Source organism: Chiloscyllium punctatum, chromosome 31, assembly GCF_047496795.1.
Source record: "Chiloscyllium punctatum isolate Juve2018m chromosome 31, sChiPun1.3, whole genome shotgun sequence".
NCBI lineage: Eukaryota > Metazoa > Chordata > Chondrichthyes > Orectolobiformes > Hemiscylliidae > Chiloscyllium > Chiloscyllium punctatum.
The window spans coordinates 76,030,419-76,058,195 of record NC_092769.1 but is presented as its reverse complement, the minus strand read 5'-3'; the positions used below and the strand labels follow the sequence as shown (position 1 = coordinate 76,058,195).

The 27,777-nt window shown below is 60.5% G+C and overlaps 1 protein-coding gene across 1 annotated transcript; it reads right to left on the bottom strand.

Moving 5' to 3' along the window:
* Positions 1-6,540: 6,540 nt before the first annotated feature.
* ubxn1 (UBX domain protein 1) lies at positions 6,541-23,346 on the bottom strand. Its single transcript, XM_072551130.1, is given in 10 exon segments — positions 6,541-6,935; positions 8,240-8,381; positions 8,383-8,421; positions 12,514-12,633; positions 13,451-13,502; positions 14,800-14,991; positions 18,211-18,277; positions 19,120-19,235; positions 21,113-21,166; positions 23,141-23,346. Coding segments are annotated over 10 exon segments (1,014 nt in total). The 5' UTR covers positions 23,332-23,346; the 3' UTR covers positions 6,541-6,894.
* Positions 23,347-27,777: the final 4,431 nt, after the last annotated feature.

Genomic DNA, 27,777 nt, shown 5'->3' with positions numbered 1-27,777 from the left:
AGTGTGGGATTAGACTGGGTGGGATATTAAAGGGAGCGGGGAGTGAGGGGGGAGAGTGTGGGATTAGACTGGGTGGATATTAAAGGGGAGGGGGGGAGTGAGGGGGGGGAGAGTGGGGGGGGATTAGACTGGGTGGGATATTAAAGGGAGTGGGGAGTGAGGGGGGGAGAGTGGGATTAGACTGGGTGGGATATTAAAGGAGGTGAGGGGTGAGGGGGAGAGTGGGATTAGACTGGGTGGGATATTAAGGGAGTGGGGAGAGAGGGGGAGAGTGGGATTAGACTGGGTGGGATATTAAAGGGAGTGGGGAGTGAGGGGGAGAGTGGGATTAGACTGGGGTGGGATATTAAAGGGAGGGGGGAGTGAGGGGGAGAGTGGGATTAGACTGGGTGGGATATTAAAGGGAGTGGGGAGTGAGAGGGAGAGTGGGATTAGACTGGGTGGGATATTAAAGGGAGTGGGGCGTGAGGGGGAGAGTGGGATTAGACTGGGTGGGATATTAAAGGGAGGTGGGGAGTGAGGGGGAGAGTGGGATTAGACTGGGGGGATATTAAAGGGAGCAGGGAGTGAGGGGGGAGGGTGGGATTAGACTGGGTGGGATATTAAAGGGAGTGGGGGAGTGAGGGGGAGAGTGGGATTAGACTGGGTGGGATATTAAAGGGAGGGGGGAGTGAGGGGGGAGAGTGGGATTAGACTGGGTGGGATATTAAAGGGAGTGGGGAGTGGGGGGGAGAGTGGGATTAGACTGGGTGGGATATTAAAGGGAGGGGGGAGTGAGGGGAGAGAGTGGGATTAGACTGGGTGGGATATTAAAGGGAGTGAGGGGGGAGAGTGGGGATTAGACTGGGGGGGATATTAAAGGGAGTGAGGGGGGAGAGTGGGATTAGACTGGGGGGGATATTAAAGGGAGTGATGGGGGAGAGTGGGATTAGACTGGGTGGGATATTAAAGGGAGGGGGGAGTGAGGGGGAGAGTGGGATTAGACTGGGTGGGATATTAAAGGGAATGGGGAGTGAGGGGGAGAGTGGGATTAGACTGGGTGGGATATTAAAGGGAGTGGGGAGTGAGGGGGGAGAGTGGGATTAGACTGGGTGGGATATTAAAGGGAGTGGGGAGTGAGGGGGGAGAGTGGGATTAGACTGGGGGGGATATTAAAGGGAGGGGGGAGTGAGGGGGAGAGTGGGATTAGACTGGGTGGGATATTAAAGGGAGGGGGGAGTGAGGGGGGAGAGTGGGATTAGACTGGGTGGGATATTAAAGGGAGTGGGGGAGTGGGGGGGAGAGTGGATTAGACTGGGTGGGATATTAAAGGGAGGGGGGAGTGAGGGGGGAGAGTGGGATTAGACTGGGTGGGATATTAAAGGGAGTGAGGGGGAGAGTGGGATTCGACTGGGTGGATATTAAAGGGAGTGAGGGGGGAGAGGTGGGATTAGACTGGGGGGGATATTAAAGGGAGTGAGGGGAGAGTGGGATTAGACTGGGGGGGATATTAAAGGGTGTGGGGAGTGAGGGGAGAGTGGGATTAGACTGGGTGGGATATAAAGGGAGTGGGGAGTGAGGGGGAGAGTGGGATTAGACTGGGTGGGATATTAAAGGGAGCGGGGAGTGAGGGGGGAGAGTGGGATTAGACTGGGTGGGATATTAAAGGGAGCGGGGGAGTGAGGGGGGAGAGTGGGATTAGACTGGGTGGGATATTAAAGGGTGTGGGGGAGTGAGGGGGGAGAGTGGGATTAGACTGGGTGGGATATTAAAGGGTGTGGGGAGTGAGGGGGGGAGAGTGGGATTAGACTGGGTGGGATATTAAAGGGAGGGGGGAGTGAGGGGGGAGAGTGGGATTAGACTGGGTGGGATATTAAAGGGAGCGGGGAGTGAGGGGGGGAGAGTGGGATTAGACTGCGTGGGATATTAAAGGGAGCGGGGAGTGAGGGGGGAGAGTGGGATTAGACTGGGTGGGATATTAAAGGGAGTGGGGAGTGAGGGGGGAGAGTGGGATTAGACTGGGTGGGATATTAAAGGGAGTGAGGGGGAGAGTGGGATTCGACTGGGTGGGATATTAAAGGGAGCGGGGAATGTGGGGAGAGTGGGATTAGACTGGGGGGGATATTAAAGGGAGCGGGGAGTGTGGGGGAGAGTGGGATTAGACTGGGGGGGATATTAAAGGGAGCGGGGAGTGAGGGGGGAGAGTGTGGGATTAGACTGGGTGGGATATTAAAGGGAGGGGGGAGTGAGGGGGAGAGTGGGATTAGACTGGGTGGGATATTAAAGGGAGTGGGGAGTGAGGGGGGAGAGTGGGATTAGACTGGGTGGGATATTAAAGGGAGTGGGGGAGTGAGGGGGGAGAGTGGGATTAGACTGGGTGGGATATTAAAGGGAGTGGGGAGTGAGGGGGAGGGAGAGTGGGATTAGACTGGGTGGGATATTAAAGGGAGTGAGGGGGAGAGTGGGATTAGACTGGGTGGGATATTAAAGGGAGCGGGGAATGTGGGGAGAGTGGGATTAGACTGGGGGGATATTAAAGGGAGGGGGGAGTGAGGGGGAGAGTGGGATTAGACTGGGGGGGATATTAAAGGGAGCGGGAGTGAGGGGGAGAGTGGGATTAGACTGGGTGGGATATTAAAGGGAGTGGGGATTGAGGGGAGAGTGGGGATTAGACTGGGGTGGGATATTAAAGGGAGTGGGGAGTGAGGGGGAGAGTGGGATTAGACTGGGTGGGTTATTAAAGGGAGTGGGGAGTGAGGGGGAGAGTGGGATTAGGACTGGGTGGGATATTAAAGGGAGGGGGGAGTGAGGGAGAGAGTGGGATTAGACTGGTGGGTTATTAAAGGGAGGGGGGAGTGAGGGGGAGAGTGGGATTAGACTGGGTGGGATATTAAAGGGAGTGAGGGGGGAGAGTGGGATTAGACTGGGTGGGATATTAAAGGGAGGGGGAGTGAGGGGAGAGAGTGGGATTAGACTGGGTGGGTTATTAAAGGGAGGGGGGAGTGAGGGGAGAGAGTGGATTAGACTGGGTGGGTTATTAAAGGGAGTGAGGGGGGAGAGTGGATTAGACTGGGTGGGATATTAAAGGGAGGGGGGAGTGAGGGGGAGAGTGGGATTAGACAGGGTGGGTTATTAAAGGGAGTGAGGGGGGAGAGTGCGATTAGACTGGGTGGGATATTAAAGGGAGTGGGGAGTGAGGGGGGGAGAGTGGGATTAGACTGGGTGGGATATTAAAGGGAGGGGGGAGTGAGGGGAGAGAGTGGGATTAGACTGGGTGGGTTATTAAAGGGAGCAGGGAGTGAGGGGGAGAGTGGGATTAGACTGGGTGGGATATTAAAGGGAGCAGGGAGTGAGGGGGGGAGAGTGGGATTAGACTGGGTGGGATATTAAAGGGAGCAGGGAGTGAGGGGGGGAGAGTGGGATTAGACTGGGTGGGATATTAAAGGGAGGGGGGAGTGAGGGGGAGAGTGGGATTAGACTGGGTGGGATATTAAAGGGAGTGGGGAGTGAGGGGGAGAGTGGATTAGACTGGGTGGGATATTAAAGGGAGTGGGGAGTGAGGGGGGAGAGTGGGATTAGACTGGGTGGGATATTAAAGGAACAGGGAGTGAGGGGGGGAGAGTGGGATTAGACTGGGTGGGATATTAAAGGGAGTGGGGAGTGAGGGGGAGAGAGTGGGATTAGACTGGGTGGGATATTAAAGGGAGTGGGGAGTGAGAGGGAGAGTGGGATTAGACTGGGTGGGATATTAAAGGGAGTGGGGAGTGAGGGGGGAGAGTGGGATTAGACTGGTGGGATATTAAAGGGAGCGGGGAGTGAGGGGGGGAGAGTGGGATTAGACTGGGTGGGATATTAAAGGGAGGGGGGAGTGAGAGGGAGAGTGGGATTAGACTGAGGGGGATATTAAAGGGAGCGGGGAGTGAGGGGGGAGAGTGGGATTAGACTGGGTGGGATATTAAAGGGAGGGGGGAGTGAGAGGGAGAGTGGATTAGACTGGGGGGGATATTAAAGGGAGTGGGGAGTGAGGGGGGAGAGTGGGATTAGACTGGGTGGGATATTAAAGGGAGTGGGGAGTGAGGGGGAGTGTGGGATTAGACTGGGGGGGATATTAAAGGGAGCGGGGAGTGTGGGGGGAGAGTGGGATTAGACTGGGTGGGATATTAAAGGGAGTGGGGAGTGAGGGGGGAGAGTGGGATTAGACTGGGTGGGATATTAAAGGAGTGGGGAGTGAGGGGGAGAGTGGGATTAGACTGGGTGGGATATTAAAGGGAGCGGGGAGTGAGGGGGGAGAGTGGGATTAGACTGGGTGGGATATTAAAGGGAGTGGGGAGTGAGGGGGAGAGTGGGATTAGACTGGGTGGGATATTAAAGGGAGTGGGGAATGTGGGGGAGAGTGGGATTAGACTGGGTGGGATATTAAAGGGAGGGGGGAGTGAGGGGGGAGAGTGGGATTAGACTGGGTGGGATATTAAAGGGAGTGGGGAGTGAGGGGGGAGAGTGGGATTAGACTGGGTGGGATATTAAAGGGAGCGGGGAGTGAGGGGGGAGAGTGGGATTAGACTGGGTGGGATATTAAAGGGAGCGGGGAGTGAGGGGGAGAGTGGGATTAGACTGGGTGGGATATTAAAGGGAGTGGGGAGTGTGGGGGGAGGGTGGGATTAGACTGGGTGGGATATTAAAGGGTGTGGGGAGTGAGGGGGGAGAGTGGGATTAGACTGGGTGGGATATTAAAGGGAGTGGGGAGTGTGGGGGGAGAGTGGGATTAGACTGGGTGGGATATTAAAGGGAGCGGGGAGTGAGGGGGGAGAGTGGGATTAGACTGGGTGGGATATTAAAGGGAGTGGGGAGTGAGGGGGGAGAGTGGGATTAGACTGGGTGGGATATTAAAGGGAGTGAGGGGGGAGAGTGGGATTAGACTGGGTGGGATATTAAAGGGAGTGAGGGGGAGAGTGGGATTAGACTGGGTGGGATATTAAAGGGAGTGAGGGGGGAGAGTGGGATTAGACTGGGTGGGATATTAAAGGGAGTGAGGGGGGAGAGTGGGATTAGACTGGGTGGGATATTAAAGGGAGCAGGGAGTGAGGGGGGAGAGTGGGATTAGACTGGGGGGGATATTAAAGGGAGTGGGGAGTGTGGGGGGAGAGTGGGATTAGACTGGGTGGGATATTAAAGGGAGCGGGGAGTGAGGGGGGAGAGTGGGATTAGACTGGGTGGGATATTAAAGGGAGTGGGGAGTGAGGGGGGAGAGTGGGATTAGACTGGGTGGGATATTAAAGGGAGTGAGGGGGGAGAGTGGGATTAGACTGGGTGGGATATTAAAGGGAGTGGGGAGTGAGGGGGGAGAGTGGGATTAGACTGGGGGGGATATTAAAGGGAGGGGGGAGTGGAGGAGGCCTGAGAAAGTTGATGAGTTGGTTTGAATTTTCGAAAATTCCCTCGATTCTGGGAAGGTAACGTTAGCTTTAAAATAGCAAATTTAACTTCTGTGTCCTATCAAGAGAGGGAGCCAGAGAGCTGGGAAGCTGCTCATGTGTTACTTTAAGATCTGTGAAGGAAGAAAGATGTTCGACACTATTCAAACCGTTTCCACAGGGCACTTGGGAAAAGGCAAGGACCCCAGGCAGAGTATGCTCAAAGGGAGGTCATGCTACCCTCAATTACTGACTCGCAGTTCTGGTCAGCACGTTATCGGAGGGAGGATGCAGAGGAGGATTTACTGGGATGTTGCCTGCACCAGTGAGTCTGAGCTATGATCAAAGATTGGAAAGGCTGGGATTGTTCTCCTTGAACAGCGGAGTTGAGGAGGGAACCTGATGGATGTGTATAAGATTACAAGGGGAATGGATAGGGTGGATAACGAATAGTGGGGTCAATAACTCGGGGAAGTGGATTGAAGGTAACAGGTGAGTTGAGGAGAATTTTCTTTTTGCTGGGAACCTGAAACTCTCGGAACATTTAAAAAGCTTTCTGACTTCCGCACTGCCTCCAGGGTGAGGGGCCCCAGCCTGGAAAATGATAGCAGCGTGGTCAGGCTTTTGTGAACTGGCCTGGAGATGAGGGGCCGAATGGCCTCTTTCTGTGATGTAAGGGCCGATGTGTTACTTTGGAAATATCTCGCCGTTCCCTCAGTGTGGCCGGGTCAGAATCCTGGGATCCCCTCCCTAAGGGAGGCTGTGGGTCGACCCACAGCACATGGACTGCAGCGGGTCAAGAAGGCAGCTCACCCCCCCACCTTCTCAAGGGGGGGCAACTAGGGACGGGGCAAGAAATGCTGGAGTCAAGATTAGAGTGGTGCTGGAAAAGCACAGCAGGTCAGGCAGCATCCGAGGAACAGGGAAAAGCCCTTCATCCCAAGCCTCATTCCTGACGAAGGGCTTTTGCCTGAAACGTTGATTTTCCCTGCTCCTCGGATGCTGCCTGACCTGCTGTGCTTTTCCAGCACCACTCCGATCTCCAGGATCTACAGTAGCCACTTCCGCTAAGAAATGCTGGATCCTGGTAGTCGCTATCTGGGAGCTGGGACAGCGATATTAAACACAAGAGGAGGCAGACCCGGGCAAGTGTCAGTGAGGGCAACAACATTTCACAGCTCTTTATTTCTCTCTGAATTTATCTTGAGACAAACAAATCGCGAGCATAAAGAAGGCATTTTTCACATAGGTAAAGCACTGAAGATGCCACAGCCACACGCCCAGAATTACTGAGTGTCGAGATCAGGGAAGAGGATGCAAGTCGGTGTCCTCTCGCTGGCTCCCTCTCCTCGTTCTCCCTCTCGCTCACTTCGCTCTCCCCCTCTCTCTCGACCTGCCACCTTGTAGATGTTGCTGGAACAGATGCATCACTGGCGTAGTGCTGCAGCCAGGAAAGGTAAAATCGGGTGGAGGTCTCGTCATCTCACACCCCCCAGGACCAGGCTTATTTCTTGCAAACAAACAAGACTGCAGACGGGACAAGGCCTAGGGGAGAAAAACGAGAGACTCAGTTAATTCGTTGTGTAAAGACTTACAGGGGCTGAAGGTAAAACCTACAAGACACAATTACCACAGCGCTGACCCTCCGACAGTGCGGCACTCCCTCAGCACTGACCCTCCGACAGTGCCCGCTCCCTCAGCACTGACCCTCCCACAGTGCCCACTCCCTCAGCGCTGACCCTCCGACAGTGCGGCACTCCCTCAGGGCTGACCCTCCCACAGTGCCCACTCCCTCAGCGCTGACCCTCCCACAGTGCCCACTCCCACAGCGCTGACCCTCCCACAGTGCAGCTCTCCCTCAGCGCGGACCCTCTGACAGTGCCCACTCCCTCAGCACTGACCCTCCAACAGTGCCCACTCCCTCAGCACTGACCCTCCGACAGTGCCCACTCCCTCAGCACTGACCCTCCCAGTGCCCGCTCCCTCAGCACTGACCCTCCGACAGTGCCCGCTCCCTCAGCGCTGACCCTCCGACAGTGCCCGCTCCCTCAGCACTGACCCTCCCACAGTGCCTGCTCCCTTAGCACTGACCCTCCCACAGTGCCCGCTCCCTCAGCACTGACCCTCCGACAGTGCCCCCTCCCTCAGCACTGACCCTCCCACAGTGCCCGCTCCCTCAGCACTGACCCTCCGACAGTCCCCACTTCCTCAGCACTGACCCTCCGACAGTGCCCCCTCCCTCAGCACTGACCCTCCCACAGTGCCTGCTCCCTCAGCACTGACCCTCCCACAGTGCCCCCTCCCTCAGCACTGACCCTCCCACAGTGCCCCCTCCCTCAGCACTGACCCTCCCACAGTGCCTGCTCCCTCAGCACTGACCCTCCCACAGTGCCCCCTCCCTCAGCACTGACCCTCCCACAGTGCCCCCTCCCTCAGCACTAACCCTCCCACAGTGCCTGCTCCCTCAGCACTGACCCTCCCACAGTGCCCCCTCCCTCAGCACTGACCCTCCAACAGTCCCCACTCCCTCAGCACTGACCCTCCCTCAGCACTGACCGCTCCCTCAGTGCTGACCCTCGGGGTGTCAGTGTTGATTTCTTGCCTCAGTTAGTCCTGTCCGTTCCCTGACTACACACGGCAGTCAGACGCAGCGACCTGCTGTGAGATGGGTATTTTGTTTGAACCCACTGTCTCTATTACAATGTGGAACACTGTGCACTCACTTCCCACAGAGCAATGAGAAAGACTGTGCCTTCTGAAAGCTGAGGGTATCCCTGGGGGTGGTGCTGAGGGTATCCCTGGGGGTGGTGCTGAGTGCGCTCCCTGGCTGGTTTCCTCCCACATCTTACCCAACTCCTGAAGAGGCTTCTCCATGTCCTCCTCGGAGAAGACTTTGCGTGGGAAGGAGGTCATCAGGTTGAAGTTTCCGAGGTCGTCCTGTTGCTGCAGTTGGACGTAGAGTCTTACAGCAGCGAGCTGTTCACCGGCTTTTAAACGATTGTGTGAGCTGGGAGCCATCTAACAGCCGGATCTGAAACCAAATCAGAACCAGGTTACAATCAGCACCGGCCCGAGAGAGTAGGGAGTTATCCAACACACTCCCTCAGTGTCCCCCTCAGCAGGACAGTGCGCACCCTTCCTCAGCGTCCCCCTCCGTGGGGACAGTGTGCACCCTCCCTCAGCGCTCCCCTCCGTGGGGACAGTGCGCACCCTCCCTCAGCGTCCGTCTCCGTGGGGAGAGTGCGCACCTTCCCTCAGCGTCCCCCTCCCCGGGTACAGTGCGCACCCTCCCTCAGCGTCCCCCTCTGTTGGGACAGTGCGCACCCTCCCTCAGCGTCCACCTCCCCGGGGACAGTGTGCACCCGCCCTCAGCGTCCCCCTCCGTAAGGACTGTGTGCACCCTCCCTCAGCGTCCCCCTCCCTGGGGACAGTGCGCACCCTCCCTCAGCGTCCGTCTCCGTGGGGAGAGTGCGCACCTTCCCTCAGCGTCCCCCTCTGTGGGGACAGTGCGCACCCTCCCTCAGCGTCCCCCTCTGTGGGGACAGTGCGCACCCTCCCTCAGCGTCCCACTCCCCGGGGACAGTGCACACCCTCCCTCAGCGTCCCCCTCCCCGGGGACAGTGCACACCCTCCCTCAGCGACCCCCTCCCTGGGGACAGTGCACACCCTCCCTCAGCGTCCCCCCGGGGACAGTGCGCACTCTCCCTCAGCGTCCCCCTCTGTTGGGACAGTGTGCACCCTCCCTCAGCGACCCCCTCCCTGGGGACAGTGCGCACCCTCCCTCAGCGTCCCCCTCCCTGGGGACAGTGCACACCCTCCCTCAGCGTCCCCCCGGGGACAGTGCGCACCCACCCTCAGCGTCCCCCTCTGTTGGGACAGTGTGCACCCTCCCTCAGCGACCCCCTCCCTGGGGACAGTGCGCACCCTCCCTCAGCGTCCCCCTCTGTTGGGACAGTGTGCACCCTCCCTCAGCAACCCCCTCCCTGGGGACAGTGCGCACCCTCCCTCAGCGTCCCCCTCCCCGGGGACAGTGCGCACCCTCCCTCAGCGTCCCCCTCCCCGGGGACAGTGCGCACCCTCCCTCAGCGTCCCCCTCCCCGGGGACAGTGCGCACCCTCCCTCAGCGTCCCCCTCCCCGGGGACAGTGCGCACCCTCCCTCAGAGACCCCCTCCCTGGGGACAGTGTGCACCCTCCCTCAGCATACCCCTCCCCGGGGACAGTGCGCACCCTCCCTCAGCGCCCCCCCTCCGTGGGGACAGTGCGCACCCTCCCTCAGCGTCCCACTCCCCGGGGACAGTGCGCACCCTCCCTCAGCGTCCCCCTCCCCGGGGACAGTGCGCACCCTCCCTCAGCGCCCCCCCTCCGTGGGGACAGTGCGCACCCTCCCTCAGCGTCCCCCTCCCCGGGGACAGTGCGCACCCTCCCTCAGCGCCCCCCCCTCCGTGGGGACAGTGCGCACCCTCCCTCAGCGTCCCACTCCCCGGGGACAGTGCGCACCCTCCCTCAGCGTCCCCCTCCGTGGGGACAGTGCGCACCCTCCCTCAGCATCCCCCTCTGGTGGGACAGTGTGCACCCTCCCTCAGCGACCCCCTCCCTGGGGACAGTGCGCACCCTCCCTCAGCATCCCCCTCTGGTGGGACAGTGTGCACCCTCCCTCAGCATCCCCCTCCCCGGGGACAGTGTGCACCCTCCCTCAGTGACCCCCTCCCTGGGGACAGTGCGCACCCTCCCTCAGCGTCCCCCTCTGTTGGGACAGTGCGCACCCTCCCTCAGAGACCCCCTCCCTGGGGACAGTGTGCACCCTCCCTCAGCATACCCCTCCCCGGGGACAGTGCGCACCCTCCCTCAGCGTCCCCCTCCATGGGGACAGTGCGCACCCTCCCTCAGCGTCCCCCTCTGTTGGGACAGTGTGCACCCTCCCTCAGCGACCCCCTCCCCGGGGACAGTGAGCACCCTCCCTCAGCGTCCCCCTCCGTGGGGAGAGTGCACACCTTCCCTCAGCGTCCCCCTCCCCGGGGCCAGTGCGCACCTTCCCTGAGCGTCCCCCTCTGTTGGGACAGTGCGCACCTTCCCTCAGCGTCCGACTCCGTGGGGAGAGTGCAAACCTTCCCTCAGCGTCCCCCTCCCCGGGGCCAGTGCGCACCTTCCCTGAGCGTCCCCCTCCGTGGGGACAGTGCGCACCCTCCCTCAGCGTCCGACTCCGTGGGGAGAGTGCACACCTTCCCTCAGCGTCCACCTCTGTTGGGACAGTGCGCACCCTCCCTCAGCGTCCCCCAGGGGACAGTGCGCACCCTCCCTCAGCGTCCCCCCGGGGACAGTGCGCACCCGCCCTCAGCGTCCCCCCGGGGACAGTGTGCACCCGCCCTCTCTGGAGGTGGGGAGGGAAGGCAGGGATTGAACACCATCTGATGATGACATGTCCCCTCCTGTTGGTCCTCACTAACGGCACGCCCCCCCCCAGCCCTTCCTGATACGTTCCCACCCACTGGCCTGGATTTTAGATACCCCTCGAGAGGAGGGGCAAACAATCTCTCAGCCTCTACCCTTTCAGAATCCCGTCTGTCCCAATGCAATCGCCTCCCTTGCCCCAAAAACCCCTGAAGAGTATTCACCAATCCTCTCATCACAGTTTCTCATTTTAGAATCTCTACAGTGTGGAAACAGGCCCTTCGGCCCAACAAGACCACACTGACTCTCCAAAGAGTAACCCATTCCCATACCCTATTACTCTACGTTTACCCGATAATCCACCCTAACCTGTACATCCCTGGGCACTATGGGACAATTTCCCACGGCCAATCCACCCTAACCTGCACATCCCTGGGCACTATGGGACAATTTCCCACGGCCAATCCACCCTAACCTGCACATCACTGGGCACTATGGGACAATTTCCCACGGCCAATCCACCCTAACCTGCACATCCCTGGGCACTATGGGACAATTTCCCACGGCCAATCCACCCTAACCTGCACATCCCTGGGCACTATGGGACAATTTCCCACGGCCAATCCACCCTAACCTGCACATCCCTGGGCACTATGGGACAATTTCCCACGGCCAATCCACCCTAACCTGCACATCCCTGGACACTATGGGACAATTCCCCACGGCCAATCCACCCTAACCTGCACATTCCTGGACACTATGGGACAATTTCCCACGGCCAATCCACCCTAACCTGCACATCCCTGGGCACTATGGGACAATTTCCCATGGCCAATCCACCCTAACCTGTACATCCTTGGACACTATGGGACAATTTCCCACGGCCAATCCACCCTAACCTGCACATCCCTGGGCACTATGGGACAATTTCCCACGGCCAATCCACCCTAACCTGCACATCCCTGGGCACTATGGGACAATTTCCCATGGCCAATCCACACTAACCTGCACATCCCTGGGCACTATGGGACAATTTCCCAATGGCCAATCCACACTAACCTGTACATCCCTGGACACTATGGGACAATTTAGCACGGCCAATCCACACTAACCTGCACATCCCTGGGCACTATGGGACAATTTCCCACGGCCAATCCACCCTAACCTGTACATCCCTGGACACTATGGGACAATTTCCCATGGCCAATCCACCCTAACCTGTACATCCCTGGACACTATGGGACAATTTCCCATGACCAATCCTCCCGAACCTGTACATCTTTGGTCTGAGGGAGGAAACCGGAGGAAACCGGAGCACCCGGAGGAATCCCACACAGACCCAGGGGGAGAATGTGCAACCCCCACACAGGGTGGTGGGCAGTAAGCCATTTGGCCCATTGAGCCTGCCCCACCAGTCAGCAGGAACAGGGCAGAAACAGGATTGCAGTCTCCATGTCACTATCCCACCTCCTCGCTGAGAAACGCCAACTCTCGAGGTGGGAGGGTGAGTGCGATCTGAACGATGACGGACCAGCTTGTCAGCGGCGCCGTCACAAGGCAGCGACACAGACTCGGGGGAGGGAGGCACGGAGCAATGATCCACTACCCCCTTCTCTGGTGGAGGGGGTCAGTATCCGAACATGGGGATGGAGGGGAGGGTGGGAACCGTTCGGAATGCCAGGCTCTGACTCCGCCCACCAGCCCCTCCCCAACCTGCACACATCATGCTCTCACCTGTAACCTGCATTCGTTGTACTCCCGTTTGGTCAGCAGCCCGGTGCTGGACTGAGGGACTGCGGGGGTGGGTTGCACCGGGGGAGCAGCAGCAGCAGCAGCTGGTGTTCCACCACCAAACTGGGCACACGCACGGCAGCAGAGGCAAGGGAGGGGGTTAGGAGAGAGGATAAAGAGACAGGTTTCAGTGAATGGCTGGAGCTTTTACACACAAGGCACATGAACGTGAAGACATCTCACTCCGACAGACACACACACCCCAGCTTCTCTCACACCCTGCAGACACACACACACACGCACACAGAGAAAGGGTTCAGAAAAGATTTACAAGGATGTTGCCAGGGTTGGAGGTTCTGAGCTACAGGGAGAGGCTGAACAGGCTGGGGCTGTTTTCCCTGGAGCGTCGGAGGCTGAAGGGGTGACCTTATAGAGGTTTATAAAATCATGAGGGGCATGGATAGGGTAAATAGACAAAGTCTTTTCCCTGGGGTCGGGGAGTCCAGAACTAGAGGGCAGAGGTCTAGGGTGAGAGGGGAAAAATTTAAAAGGGACCTAAGGGGCAACTTTTTCACACAGAGGGTGGTGCGTGTATGGAATGAGCTGCCAGAGGATGTGGTGGAGGCTGGTACAACTGCAACATTTAAGAGGCATCTGGATGGGTATATGAATAGGAAGGGTTTGGGGGGATATGGGCCGGGTGCTGGCAGGTGGGACTAGATTGGGTTGGGATATCAGGGTCAGCATGGACGGGTTGGACCGAAGGGTCTGTTTCTGTGCTGTACATCTCTATGACTCGATGACAGAGACAGACACACACACGCACCCCCACATGAATCCCCTGACACATTCCTCCACAGACCACATCGAGGTTGGCATTGGGGTACAGGGGATGCTCCTCTACCCACCAAACCACCCAAACCGAGTGCAGGACAGATACCTTCAGAGCTCTCTCCGCTTTGTCTCTCTCAATCTTCTCCCGGACTCTCTGCCTGAATAAAGGCAAACACAATACAGCCTGTACTCAGCATGAGGCCATTCAGCCCACTCACACTCTGCTGAAAGATCTCTCCTGGTGTTATTAGCCCAAAATCACTCCATCACCCACCCTGAAGCCCCTCCCCAGGAGGACTCCACCGCCACCACGCCACCCCACCATCACTCCACACCTCCCCCCCCCCCCCCCTACCCCGCCCTCCCCGGGAGCACCCCACCGTCACTCCACCGCCACCACGCCACCCCACCATCACTCCACACCCCCCGCCCTCCCCGGGAGCACCCCACCGTCACTCCACCGCCACCACGCCACCCCACCATCACTCCACACCCCCCGCCCTCCCCGGGAGCACCCCACCGTCACTCCACCGCCACCCCACCATCACTCCACACCCCCCGCCCTCCCCGGGAGCACCCCACCGTCACTCCACCGCCACCACGCCACCCCACCATCACTCCACAACCCCCGCCCTCCCCGGGAGCACCCCACCGTCACTCCACCGCCACCACGCCACCCCACCATCACTCCACACCTCCCCCCCCCTACCCCGCCCTCCCCAGGAGCACCCCACCGTCACTCCACCGTCACCACGCCACCCCACCATCACTCCACACCCCCCCCCCCTACCCCGCCCTCCCCGGGAGCACCCCACCGTCACTCCACCGTCACCACGCCACCCCACCATCACTCCACAACCCCCGCCCTCCCCGGGAGCACCCCACCGTCACTCCACCGTCACCACGCCACCCCACCATCACTCCACACCCCCCCCCCCCCTACCCCGCCCTCCCCGGGAGCACCCCACCGTCACTCCACCGCCACCACGCCACCCCACCATCACTCCACACCCCCCGCCCTCCCCGGGAGCACCCCACCGTCACTCCACCGCCACCACGCCACCCCACCATCACTCCACACCCCCCCCCCACCCCGCCCTCCCCGGGAGCACCCCACCGTCACTCCACCGCCACCACGCCACCCCACCATCACTCCACACCCCCCCCCACCCCCACCCCGCCCTCCCTGGGAGCACCCCACCGTCACTCCACCCCCCCCCCTCCCCGGGAGCACCCCACCATCACTCCATCCCACCCCCCCTCCCCAGGAGCACCCCCCCGTCACTCCCCCTCCCCGGGAGCACCCCCCCCCGTCGCACCCCCTCCCCGTGAGCACCCCCCTGTCACTCCCCCTCCCCCACCCCCTCCCTGCGAGCACCCCCCTGTCACTCCCCCTCCCTGTGAGCACCCCCCCACCACTCCCCTCCCCCGTGAGGCCACTCCGCCCGGTCTTACTTGGCTCTGATATCCTCCAGCTTCTCCCTGCGTCTCTCTTCGGCGATTTTCCTCATCTCCTCTTCCTGCAGCTTCTGTCGGATCAGTGACAGCTCCTGGCCCTGTTTCCTCCTCTGCTTCTCCCGGTCAATCTCCTCCTTCTTCTCCCTCTCCTCGCGTTCCAACTGGCGCTGCTTCATCAGCTCCTCCAGCCTTGGTGGGGGGGGGGGGGGGGGGGGGGGGGTAGCACAAGCACACACACACACACACACACACACACACACAGACACACACCGGTCCAGGGTGTGGGGTGAACAAACAAGGCTTCAGCTTCTTGCACACTCAGTACGGTACAGCACAGTGACCCACCACCCCCCCCACCATCTCCACTGCGATGGCAGCCGAGCGACGGGAACCCCCTGTCTCTGCGGGACCTTCCTTCCCCACCCATCCCCCGGTCTGGGTCACCCACCTCTGTACGTCCCCGAACTGTCACACTCGACCGGGGACTGCGGTTTCTTCCGGCCGAGCGGAGCTGCCTCTGGCACCTGGGGCACACCATCTGCGCACAGCAAGATCCCACAGGCTGCGGCACCCAAGACCCCAGGAGCGTGCTCGATGATGAGAGTGTGGCACCCCAATCCGGGAGAAGGGGGAGGCGGAGGCGGAGGGAGAGGAAAGGGGAAGGGGGAGGGGGGAGGGAGAGAACCCACTCCAACCCCAGTTCTGTTTCGTTGGCCACACAGCAGGAGCAGGCAGTTCGGCCCCTCGAGGCTGTTCTTGCCCTTGGAAACAATCGTGGCGGGCACATCTGACTGTAACCTCCACTCAGCACCGACCTACCACTGCCTTAAGCAGCAAGGACAGGAAGGCGATCATCTCAGAGTGAAAACATTCCCATTTTCTCCGTCTTAAACTGGTGATCCCTTTCTAGATTCTCCAACAAGAGGGAACATCGCCCTGCTATAAGGGAGGATATCATTAAATTGGAGAGGGCTCAGAAAGGATTGACGAGGATGGTGCGAGGACTGGACGGTTTGAGTCAAATCCTCTCGCCCAGACTCCTGCTAAAGTTCTCACCAGCTCCCAGTCCATACACAGCCGTGGTGAGGACAGCTCCATCTCGGAGGGATCCCCAGTTGTATTCCACACACCTAGCCCCCCCCCCCCCCCCCGAACTGTTGAGGCTTGTGTGGCACAATGGTAACCACCCTAGCACTGAGCCAGGAGACCTGTGTTCACGTCCCCCCTGCCCTGGAGGTGGGTCACTTTTTTTTTTAAAAGGTGGCCCGGTGCCTCAGTGGTTAGCAGTGCTGCCTCCCAGCGCCAGGGACCCGGGTTCAATCTCACCCTCGGGTGTCTGTCTGGGTGGGTTACCTCCGGGTGCTCCGGTTTCCTCCCACAGTCCAAAGATGTGCAGGTTAGTGTGGGTTGGCCGTGGGGAATTGTCCCATAGTGCCCAGGGATGTGCAGGTTAGGGTGGATTGGTCGTGCGAAATTGTCCCATAGTGTCCAGGGATGTACAGGTTAGGGTGGATTGGCCGTGGGAAATTGTCCCATAGTGTCCAGGGATGTGCAGGTTAGGGTGGATTGGCCGTGGGAAATTGTCCCATAGTGTCCAGGGATGTGCAGGTTAGGGTGGGTTGGCCATGGGAAATTGTCCCATAGTGTCCAGGGATGTGCAGGTTAGGGTGGATTGGCCGTGGGAAATTGTCCCATAGTGCCCAGGGATGTGCAGGTTAGGGTGGGTTGGCCATGGGAAATTGTCCCATAGTGTCCAGGGATGTACAGGTTAGGGTGGATTGGCCGTGGGGAATTGTCCCATAGTGCCCAGGGATGTGCAGGTTAGGGTGGATTGGCCGTGGGAAATTGTCCCATAGTGCCCATGGATGTACAGGTTAGGGTGGATTGGCCGTGGGAAATTGTCCCATAGTGTCCAGGGATGTGCAGGTTAGGGTGGATTGGCCTTGGGAAATTGTCCCGTAGTGCCCATGGATGTACAGGTTAGGGTGGATTGGCCGTGGGAAATTGTCCCATAGTGTCCAGGGATGTGCAGGTTAGGGTGGATTGGCCGTGGGAAATTGTCCCATAGTGCCCAGGGATGTGTAGGTTAGGGTGGATTGGCCGTGGGAAATTGTCCCATAGTGTCCAGGGATGTGCAGGTTAGGGTGGATTGGCCGTGGGAAATTGTCCCATAGTGCCCAGGGATGTACAGGTTAGGGTGGATTGGCCGTGGGAAATTGTCCCATAGTGTCCAGGGATGTGTAGGTTAGGGTGGATTGGCCGTGGGAAATTGTCCCATAGTGTCCAGGGATGTGCAGGTTAGGGTGGATTGGCCGTGGGAAATTGTCCCATAGTGCCCAGGGATGTACAGGTTAGGGTGGATTGGCCGTGGGAAATTGTCCCATAGTGCCCAGGGATGTGCAGGTTAGGGTGGATTGGCCGTGGGAAATTGTCCCATAGTGTCCAGGGATGTGCAGGTTAGGGTGGATTGGCCGTGGGAAATTGTCCCATAGTGTCCATGGATGTACAGGTTAGGGTGGATTGGCCGTGGGAAATTGTCCCATAGTGTCCAGGGATGTGCAGGTTAGGGTGGATTGGCCGTGGGAAATTGTCCCATAGTGTCCAGGGATGTGCAGGTTAGGGTGGATTGGCCATTGGGAAATTGTCCCATAGTGTCCAGGGATGTGCAGGTTAGGGTGGATTGGCCATTGGGAAATTGTCCCATAGTGTCCAGGGATGTGCAGGTTAGGGTGGATTGGCCGTGGGAAATTGTCCCATAGTGCCCAGGGATGTGTAGGTTAGGGTGGATTGGCCGTGGGAAATTGTCCCATAGTGCCCAGGGATGTCCAGGTTAGGTGCATTAGTCAGTGGGGAATGTAGAGTAAAAGGGTAGGGGAGTGGGTGGGTGGGTTACTCCTCGGAAGGTCAGTGTGGCCCTGTTGAGCCGAAGGGCCTTCCCCCCCCCCCCCCCACTGTAGGGACTCTAGGATTCCTCGACACGGGGAACAGCCTGCAGTGTGTGGAGAGGGTAGATCCCTGCAGAGTTTTCCTTGGTGTGATCAGGGTGTGGTCAGGATTTGTTGTCCCCCGACCTGAGCCCAGTATCAGAGGGGGCTGTTGGGCAGGGCAGACAGAAGGGTGGGGGCCGATTACAGGGAGGAGGGAATGAAAACATGCGTCTGGTCAGAACGCGGGCGAGAGCCCACCTGGAGTATGGTGAATAGCTCCTGCTCAAGGGATTTGAGAAAGAACATTAAGGTGAGAACTCAGAGAAGGCTGACCGGGCTCATTCCTGGGATGAAGGGGCTTTGAGTTGGTGAGGAAGGTTGGGACATATTGGGGGCTACTCCCAGCTGGGAATTTTCGGAATGATCTTAACCAGGTACATAAATGTTCAGAGGCAGGTGCAAGGGAGAGAGGTAAGCTTACCTTTTCAGCTGTTCTCTCTTCTCCTCTTCGGAAAGGGAAGTGTTATGTTGGATTTGGCTGGAGTTCTCTGTTGGGGAAGCAGCAAACAGGAGGTTTGAGCTGGATATCAGAGAGACACTGCTCCACGGACAGGGCTGAATTAAGGGGACAGGCCGCACCTCTCACAGGGCTTCAGCCAGGACGTTTCAGCGGATTGAAAGCACTCCCCCACCGCTCTGGTAAACAGCAGGAGGCCCACACAGCCACTTCACCAAGCTGGCACACAGGAACAGGAGGAGCTCACTGAGCCCCTCTCAACGCTCCTCACCAATAGGTGAGGGTCCAGAAGTTCGCCCTCAGCACTGACCCTCCAACAGTGCCCGCTCCCTCAGCACTGAACCTCCGACAGTGCCCGCTCCCTCAGCACTGAACCTCCAACAGTGCCCGCTCCCTCAGCACTGATCCTCCAACAGTGCCCGCTCCCTCAGCACTGAACCTCCGACAGTGCCCGCTCCCTCAGCACTGACCCTCCGACAGTGCCCACTCCCTCAGCACTGAACCTCCGACAGTGCCCGCTCCCTCAGCACTGACCCTCCGACAGTGTGGCACTCCCTCAGCACTGACCCTCCGACAGTGTGGCGCTCCCTCAGCACTGACCCTCCGACAGTGCCCACTCCCTCAGCACTGACCCTCCGACAGTGCAGTACTCACCCTCAGTTGAACCTGCCTCCACCTCACTGTGAGAATGTGAGATGTGAACTCAAAGCCCTGGTGTAATGGGCGGTACCCTCCCATTGGTATCCACATTCTCGGGGTTCTGGAGTGGGGACTGGGGGGAGGTATGTGGGAGCAGTTCTTGCACAGACACACAGTTCTGAGCGACTGGCCGGATGGAGGGAATGCAGGAATTCCCGAGGGATTTGCACACACCTTCGAAGGTCATCTCAGCATCTGCCACCTCTGATTTTTCCGTCGTTCCCAAGACGTGTCCCTGAGGGGGCACGTACGGATCGTCCAGTGTGGGGTCATCTTCGTGCTCGATCAGCCTGAGAGAGCAAACCACACACTGACTGACACACACACATAGGGCTTCGCTGGCATCCCCTGGCACCCCACCACCCGCTCCACCAACCAACACCACTACCCCATCCTCCTCCTCCAACCCCACCGACTTCAATCCCTGTAACGCCCTCCAGCCCCTACACTCCCTCCCTATCTCTGTAACCCCCTCCAGCCCCTACACCCCCCTCCCTATCTCTGTCAACCCCTCCAGCCCCTACACCCCCTCCCTATCTCTGTAACCCCCTCCAGCCCCTACACCCCCTCCCTATCTCTGTAACCCCCCTCCAGCCCCTACACCCCCTCCCTATCTCTGTCAACCCCTCCAGCCCCTACACCCCCTCCCTATCTCTGTAACCCCCTCCAGCCCCTACACCCCCTCCCTATCTCTGTCAACCCCTCCAGCCCCTACACCCCCTCCCTATCTCTGTAACCCCCTCCAGCCCCTACACCCCCTCCCTATCTCTGTAACCCCCTCCAGCCCCTACACCCCCTCCCTATCTCTATCACCCCCTCCAGCCCCTACACCCTCTTCCTATCTCTATCACCCCCCTCCAGCCCCTACACCCTCTTCCTATCTCTGTAACCCTTCCAGCCCCTACACCCCCTCCCTATCTCTATCACCCCCTCCAGCCCCTACACCCTCTTCCTATCTCTGTAACCCTTCCAGCCCCTACACCCCCTCCCTATCTCTATCACCCCCTCCGGCCCCTACACCCCCTCCCTATCTCTGTAACCCCCTCCAGCCCCTACACCCCCTCCCTATCTCTGTAACCCCCTCCAGCCCCTACACACCCTCCCTATCTCTGTAACCCCCTCCAGCCCCTACACCCCCTCCCTATCTTTGTGACCTTCCTAAAACTGACTGGCACTGCTATACCACTAACCCTCTGACAGTGCCCACTCCCTCAGCACTGACCCTGTGACAGTGCCCACTCCTCAGCACTGACCCTCTGACAGTGCCCACTCCCTCAGCACTGACCCTCCGACAGTGCCCACTCCCTCAGCACTGACCCTCCCACAGTGCCCACTCCCTCAGCACTCACCCGCCGACAGTGCGGCACTCCCTTAGCACTAACCCTCTGACAGTGCCCACTCCCTCAGCACTGACCCTCCCACAGTGCCCACTCCCTCAGCACTGACCCTCCCACAGTGCCCACTCCCTCAGCACTCACCCGCCAACAGTGCGGCACTCCCTCAGCGCTGACCCTCCGACAGTGCCCACTCCCTCAGCGCTGACCCTCTGACAGTGCGGCACTCCCTCAGCACTGGCCGCTCCCTCAGCACTGACCCTCCGACAGTGCCCGCTCCCTCATCACTGACCACTCCCTCAGCACTGACCCTCCGACAGTGCCCGCTCCCTCAACACTGACCCTCCGACAGTGCCCGCTCCCTCAGCACTGACCCTCCGACAGTGCCCGCTACCTCAACACTGACCACTCCCTCAGCACTGACCCTCCGACAGTGCCCACTCCCTCAACACTGACCCTCCGACAGTGCCCGCTCCCTCAGCACTGACCCTCTGACAGTGCCCGCTCCCTCAGCACTGACCCTCCGACAGTGCCCGCTCCCTTAGCACTGACCCTCCGACAGTGCCCGCTCCCTCAGCACTGACCCTCCGACAGTGCCCGCTCACTCAGCACTGACCCTCCGACAGTGCCCGCTCCCTCAGCACTGACCCTCCGACAGTGCCCGCTCCCTCAGCACTGACCCTCCGACAGTGCCCGCTCCCTCAGCACTGACCTTGGACTCGAACCTCATGGGGATGCCCTCCAACAGCCTCATGACATTCGAGGGCAATGGGCAGTGCTGCAGCATCACCCTGTGCCCAAACATTCCCCGGATTAAGTGGAACGTTCCGTACCAGTCCATGGCCTTTTCAATTCCTTGATGTCCAGACAGCGCCAGAGCCTTCTCCCTAGAATGACCAGATAAATATGTCTGTAACAAACTCCTGGCGGGTCATTGAGTGATCAATTAGGTTAATGAATATTTCAGTTCCTCCCTTCAAATCACATTTAGCTTCACTGTCCTATCACCTTCCCTGTCACCCTCCCTATCTCTGTAACCCCCTCCAGCCCCTACACCCCCTCCCTATCTCTGTAACCCCCTCCAGCCCCTACACCCCCTCCCTATCTCCGTAACCTCCCTCCAGCCCCTACACCCTCTCCCTATCTCTGTAACCCCCCTCCAGCCCCTACACTCCCTCCCTATCTCTGTAACCCCCTCCAGCCCCTACACCCCCTCCCTATCTCCGTAACCTCCCTCCAGCCCCTACACCCCCTCCCTATCTCTGTAACCCCCTCCAGCCCCTACACACCCTCCCTATCTCTGTAACCCCCTCCAGCCCCTACACCCCCTCCGTATCTCTGTCACCCCCTCCACCCCCTCCCTATCTCTGTAACCCCCTCCGGCCCCTACACCCCCTCCCTATCTCTGTAATCCCCTCCAGCCTCTACACCCCCTCCCTATCTCTGTAACCCCCTCCAGCCTCTACACCCCCTCCCTATCTCTGTAATCCCCTGCAGCCTCTACACCCCCTCCCTATCTCTGTAACCCCCTCCAGCCCCTACACCCCCCTCCCTATCTCTGTAACCCCCTCCAGCCCCTACATCCCCTCCCTATCTCTGTAATCCCCTCCAGCCCCTACACCCCCTCCCTATCTCTGTCACCCCCTCCAGTCCCCTACACCCCCTCCCTATCTCTGTAACCCCCTCCAGTCCCTACACCCCCTCCCTATCTCTGTAACCCCCTCCAGTCCCTACACCCCCTCCCTATCTCTGTAACCCCCTCCAGTCCCTACACCCCCTCCCTATCTCTGTAACCCCCTCCAGTCCCTACACCCCCTCCCTATCTCTGTAACCCCCTCCAGCCCCTACACCCCCTCCCTATCTCTGTAACCCCCTCCAGTCCCTACACCCCCTCCCTATCTCTGTAACCCCCTCCAGTCCCTACACCCCCACCCTATCTCCACCATTTGAGAGTGTGCCTTCAGCTCTTGGGGCCCCCAGCTCTGGTGTTCCTTTCGTAAATGTTTCCACCACACTGTTTCCCTCTCTCCGCTCCCCAACTCCTCGCAACATTCCTCCCCTCCCCCCGCCCCCACTCCTGGCTCGGGGGTCCGTGGGAACACTGCACTGTTTCAGTGGGAAAATCCCATCCTGGTACTGAATGCTGTGAGCTCAGGAAGAGCAGCCTGGTTTCACGGGAGCTCCATGCCCGCCTCTCTGTGGCCAACAGGGAATGCCAGCCGTCATTATCGCTCATAGGTCAATGCAAACACACCATGCATTCTCCTCCAGATGTGACGTGGAGTCATTGGGTTTCCTACACACACACACATATACGGGCAGATATGTGCACACAGGCACACACACACGCTTACACAGACAGACACGCGCACACCCACACAGGCACTCGCCCACCGACACAGACACAGACACACACCGACACTCACACATTGACACTCTCCCACCGACAGACACACACACACACACTGACACACACACACGCACCCACAGAGATACACATGCACACCCACAGACAGACACATGGACACACAAATACAGACAGACACGCGCGCACACGCACCCACAGAGATACACATGCACACCCACACACACGCGTGCACCCACAGACACATGCACACGCACACACCCACACCGGAAATGTCGATTTTCCTGCTCCTCGGATGCTGACTGACCTGCTGTGCTTTTCCAGCACCACTCTAACCTAAGACTCTAGTTTCCAGCACCTGCAGTCCTCACTTTTGAATGCCGCACAGACCCACACACGTGCACCCACACAGACTTGCACCCATGCAGATACGCACGTGTGCACCCACACAGACCCACACATGGGCACCCACACACAGGCACATGGGTACACTCACGCTCTGTTCCGGGAGAAGCCCATCTCCATCATGGTCTCCAAGGCAGTCATTTCAGCCATCCCGCCCTCAGGCTGGGCCAAGAAACAAATCCAACGTAAATCCTGGGAACTACAAACAACAACGACAAAGTCAACATTAGCATCAGGAAGCAGTTCACGTTCATCAACCTGCACAGTTTGGGAGGAGGCCATTCAGCCCCAATGGGCCTGTACCAGCTCACTGACAGGGCTCTCCAATGAGTTCCCCACCCTGTCACATTCTTCCTTACCCGGTATTTCCCCATTCCCACTCCCAGGTCTCAACAACTCACTGACTCAAATCAAACATTCCTTCCCTCCCTTGGGTACTGTTCCCGATTCCCTTCCGTCCCGTGACCCTCCAGTAACCGACTGGATCTGACAGCTCCCTTCCTGATTCCGAACACCTCAATTCAATCTTCCCTGCACCCACCCCACCACCCTGCACCTTCCCTGCTCTGAGGGGAACGATCCAGGCGCCACACGAAGGGAATAGGAGTATGGGGCTGAGAAACATATCACCATGATGGAACAGTGGAGCAGACCCGATGGGCTGAATGGCCTCATCCTGCTAACGGTTTCACGGTCTCCACTCGGTTTGCCTCCCTCAGGGGTGTGTATGACATCCCTGTCCTCACTGCCTCTGGGTGGGGGGGTGGGTGCTCAGTGCAGGGACGGAGATGGACAGGGAGAGTGTGGGTGGCTGCACTTCCTGTAGGTTTGGGGATATTGTGGGTGTGAATCACACACACACAGACACACCTCCCCCCTCACCGTCCCCCCCCACCCCCACTACCCCCCACTACCCCACACACACCTCCCCCCTCACCGCCCCCCCCCACCCCCACTACCCCACACACACACACACACACCTCCCCCCTCACCGCCCCCCCCCACCCCCACTACCCCACACACACCTCCCCCCTCACCGCCCCCCCCACCCCCACAACCCCCCACACACACACACACACCTCCCCCCTCACCGCCCCCCCCCCACCCCCACTACCCCCCACACACACAGACACACCTCCCCCCTCACCGCCCCCCCCCACCCCCACTACCCCCCACACACACACACACACCTCCCCCCTCACCGCCCCCCCCCACCCCCACTACCCCCCCACACACACAGACACTCCTCCCCCCTCACCGTCCCCCCCCACCCCCACTACCCCACACACACACAGACACACCTCCCCCCTCACCGCCCCCCCCCCACCCCCACTACCCCACACACACAGACACACCTCCCCCCTCACCGTCCCCCCCACCCCCACTACCCCACACACACACAGACACACCTCCCCCCTCACCGTCCCCCCCCCACCCCCACTACCCCACACACACCTCCCCCCTCACCGTCCCCCCCCACCCCCACTACCCCACACACACACACACACCTACCCCCTCACCGCCCCCCCCCCCATCCCCACTACCCCACACACACACAGACACACCTCCCCCCTCACCGTCCCCCCCCACCCCCACTACCCCCCACACACACACACACACCTCCCCCCTCACCGTCCACCCCCATCCCCACTACCCCACACACACACACACACCTCCCCCCTCACCGTCCACCCCCATCCCCACTACCCCACACACACAGACACACCTCCCCCCTCACCGTCCCCCCCCACCCCCACTACCCCACACACACACACACACACCTCCCCCCTCACCGTCCCCCCCCACCCCCCACTACCCCACACACACACACACACACCTCCCCCCTCACCGTCCACCCCCATCCCCACTACCCCACACACACACAGACACACCTCCCCCCTCACCGTCACCCCCCCATCCCCACTACCCCACACACACCTCCCCCCTCACCGTCCCCCCCCACCCCCACTACCCCACACACTCCTCCCCCCTCACCGCCCCCCCCACCCCCACTACCCCACACACACACAGACACACCTCCCCCCTCACCGTCCCCCCCCACCCCCACTACCCCCCACACACACACACACACCTCCCCCCTCACCGTCCACCCCCATCCCCACTACCCCACACACACACACACACCTCCCCCCTCACCGTCCACCCCCATCCCCACTACCCCACACACACAGACACACCTCCCCCCTCACCGTCCCCCCCCACCCCCACTACCCCACACACACACACACACACCTCCCCCCTCACCGTCCCCCCCCACCCCCACTACCCCACACACACACACACACACCTCCCCCCCTCACCGTCCCCCCCCACACCCACTACCCCACACACACACACACACACCTCCCCCCTCACCGTCCCCCCCCCACCCCCACTACCCCCCACACACACAGACACACCTCCCCCCTCACCGCCCCCCCCACCCCCACTACCCCACACACACCTCCCCCCTCACCGTCCCCCCCACCCCCACTACCCCCCACACACAGACACACCTCCCCCCTCACCGTCCCCCCCCACCCCCACTACCCCACACACACACAGACACACCTCCCCCCTCACCGCCCCCCCCCACCCCCACTACCCCCACACACACACAGACACACCTCCCCCCTCACCCCACCCCCACCCCCACTACCCCCCACACACACACACACACCTCCCCCCTCACCGTCCCCCCCCACCCCCACTACCCCCCACACACACACACACACCTCCCCCCTCACCGTCCCCCCCCACCTCCCCCTCCCCCCCACACACACAGACACACCTCCCCCTCCCCCCCACACACACAGACACACCTCTCTCCCCCCCAACACAGACACACCTCTCTCCCCCCCCACACCACACAGACACACCTCCCCCTCCCCCCCAACACAGACACACCTCTCTCCCCCCCCACACACAGACACACCTCCCCCTCCCCCCCACACACACAGACACACCTCCCCCTCCCCCCCAACACAGACACACCTCTCTCCCCCCCCACACACAGACACACCTCCCCCTCCCCCCCACACACAGACACACCTCCCCCTCCCCCCACACACAGACACACCTCCCCCTCCCCCCTCACCGTCCCCCCCCACCTCCCCCTCCCCCCCACACACACAGACACACCTCCCCCTCCCGCCCACACACAGACACACCTCCCCCTCCCCCCCCGCCCACACACAGACACACCTCCCCCTCCCGCCCACACACAGACACACCTCCCCCCCGCCCCCCCACACAGACACAGACACACCTCCCCCTCCCCCCCACACACACACCTCCCCCTCCCCCCCACACACACAGACACACCTCCCACTCGCCCCCCCACACACAGACACACCTCCCCTCCCCCCCACACACACACACAGACACACCTCCCCCTCCCCCCCACACACACACCTCCCCCTCCCGCCCACACACAGACACACCTCCCCCCGCCCCCCCACACAGACACAGACACACCTCCCCCTCCCCCCACACACAGACACACCTCCCCCTCCCCCCCCACACAATCACACCTCCCCCCTCCCCCCACAGACACACCGCCCCCCTCCCCCCCCACAGACACACCTCCCCCCTCCCCCCCCACAGACACACCTCCCCCCTCCCCCCCCACAGACACACCTCCCCCCTCCCCCACACACACAGACACACCTCCCCCTCCCCCCCCCACAGACACACCTCCCCCCTCCCCCCCCACAGACACACCGCCCCCCTCCCCCCCCACAGACACACCTCCCCCCTCCCCCCCACACAGACACACCTCCCCCCTCCCCCACACACACAGACACACCTCCCCCTCCCCCACACACACAGACACACCTCACCCTCCCCCCCCACACACACAGACACACCTCCCCCTCCCCCCCACACACACAGACACACCTCCCCCTCCCCCCCACACACAGACACAGACACACCTCCCCCTCCCCCCCACACACAGACACAGACACACCTCCCCCTCCCCCCCCCACACACAGACACACCTCCCCCACCCCCCCACACACAGACACACCTCCCCCTCCCCCACCCCACACAGACACACCTCCCCTTCCCCCACCCCACACAGACACACCTCCCCCTCCCCCCCAACACAGACACACCTCCCCCTCCCCCCACACACACAGACACACCTCCCCCTCCCCCCACACACAGACACAGACACACCTCCCCCTCCCCCCCACACACAGACACACCTCCCCCTCCCCCCCACACACAGACACAGACACACCTCCCCCTCCCCCCCCACACACAGACACAGACACACCTCCCCCTCCCCCCCCACACACAGACACACCTCCCCATCCCCGCCACACACAGACACACCTCCCCCTCCCCCCCCACACACAGACACACCTCCCCCCTCCCCCCCACACACAGACACAGACACACCTCCCCCTCCCCCTCACACACACAGACACACCTCCCCCTCCCCCACACACAGACACACCTCCCCTCCCCCCCCACACAGACACACCTCCCCCTCCCCCCCCACACAGACACACCTCCCCCTCCCCCCCCCACACAGACACACCTCCCCCTCCCCCCCCACACAGACACACCTCCCCTCCCCCCCCCACACACACACCTCCCCCTCCCCCCACACAAAGACACACCTCCCCCCTCCCCCCCACACAGACACACTTCCCCCCTCCCCCCCACACAGACACACCTCCCCCCCCCACACAGACACACCTCCCCCTCACCCTCACA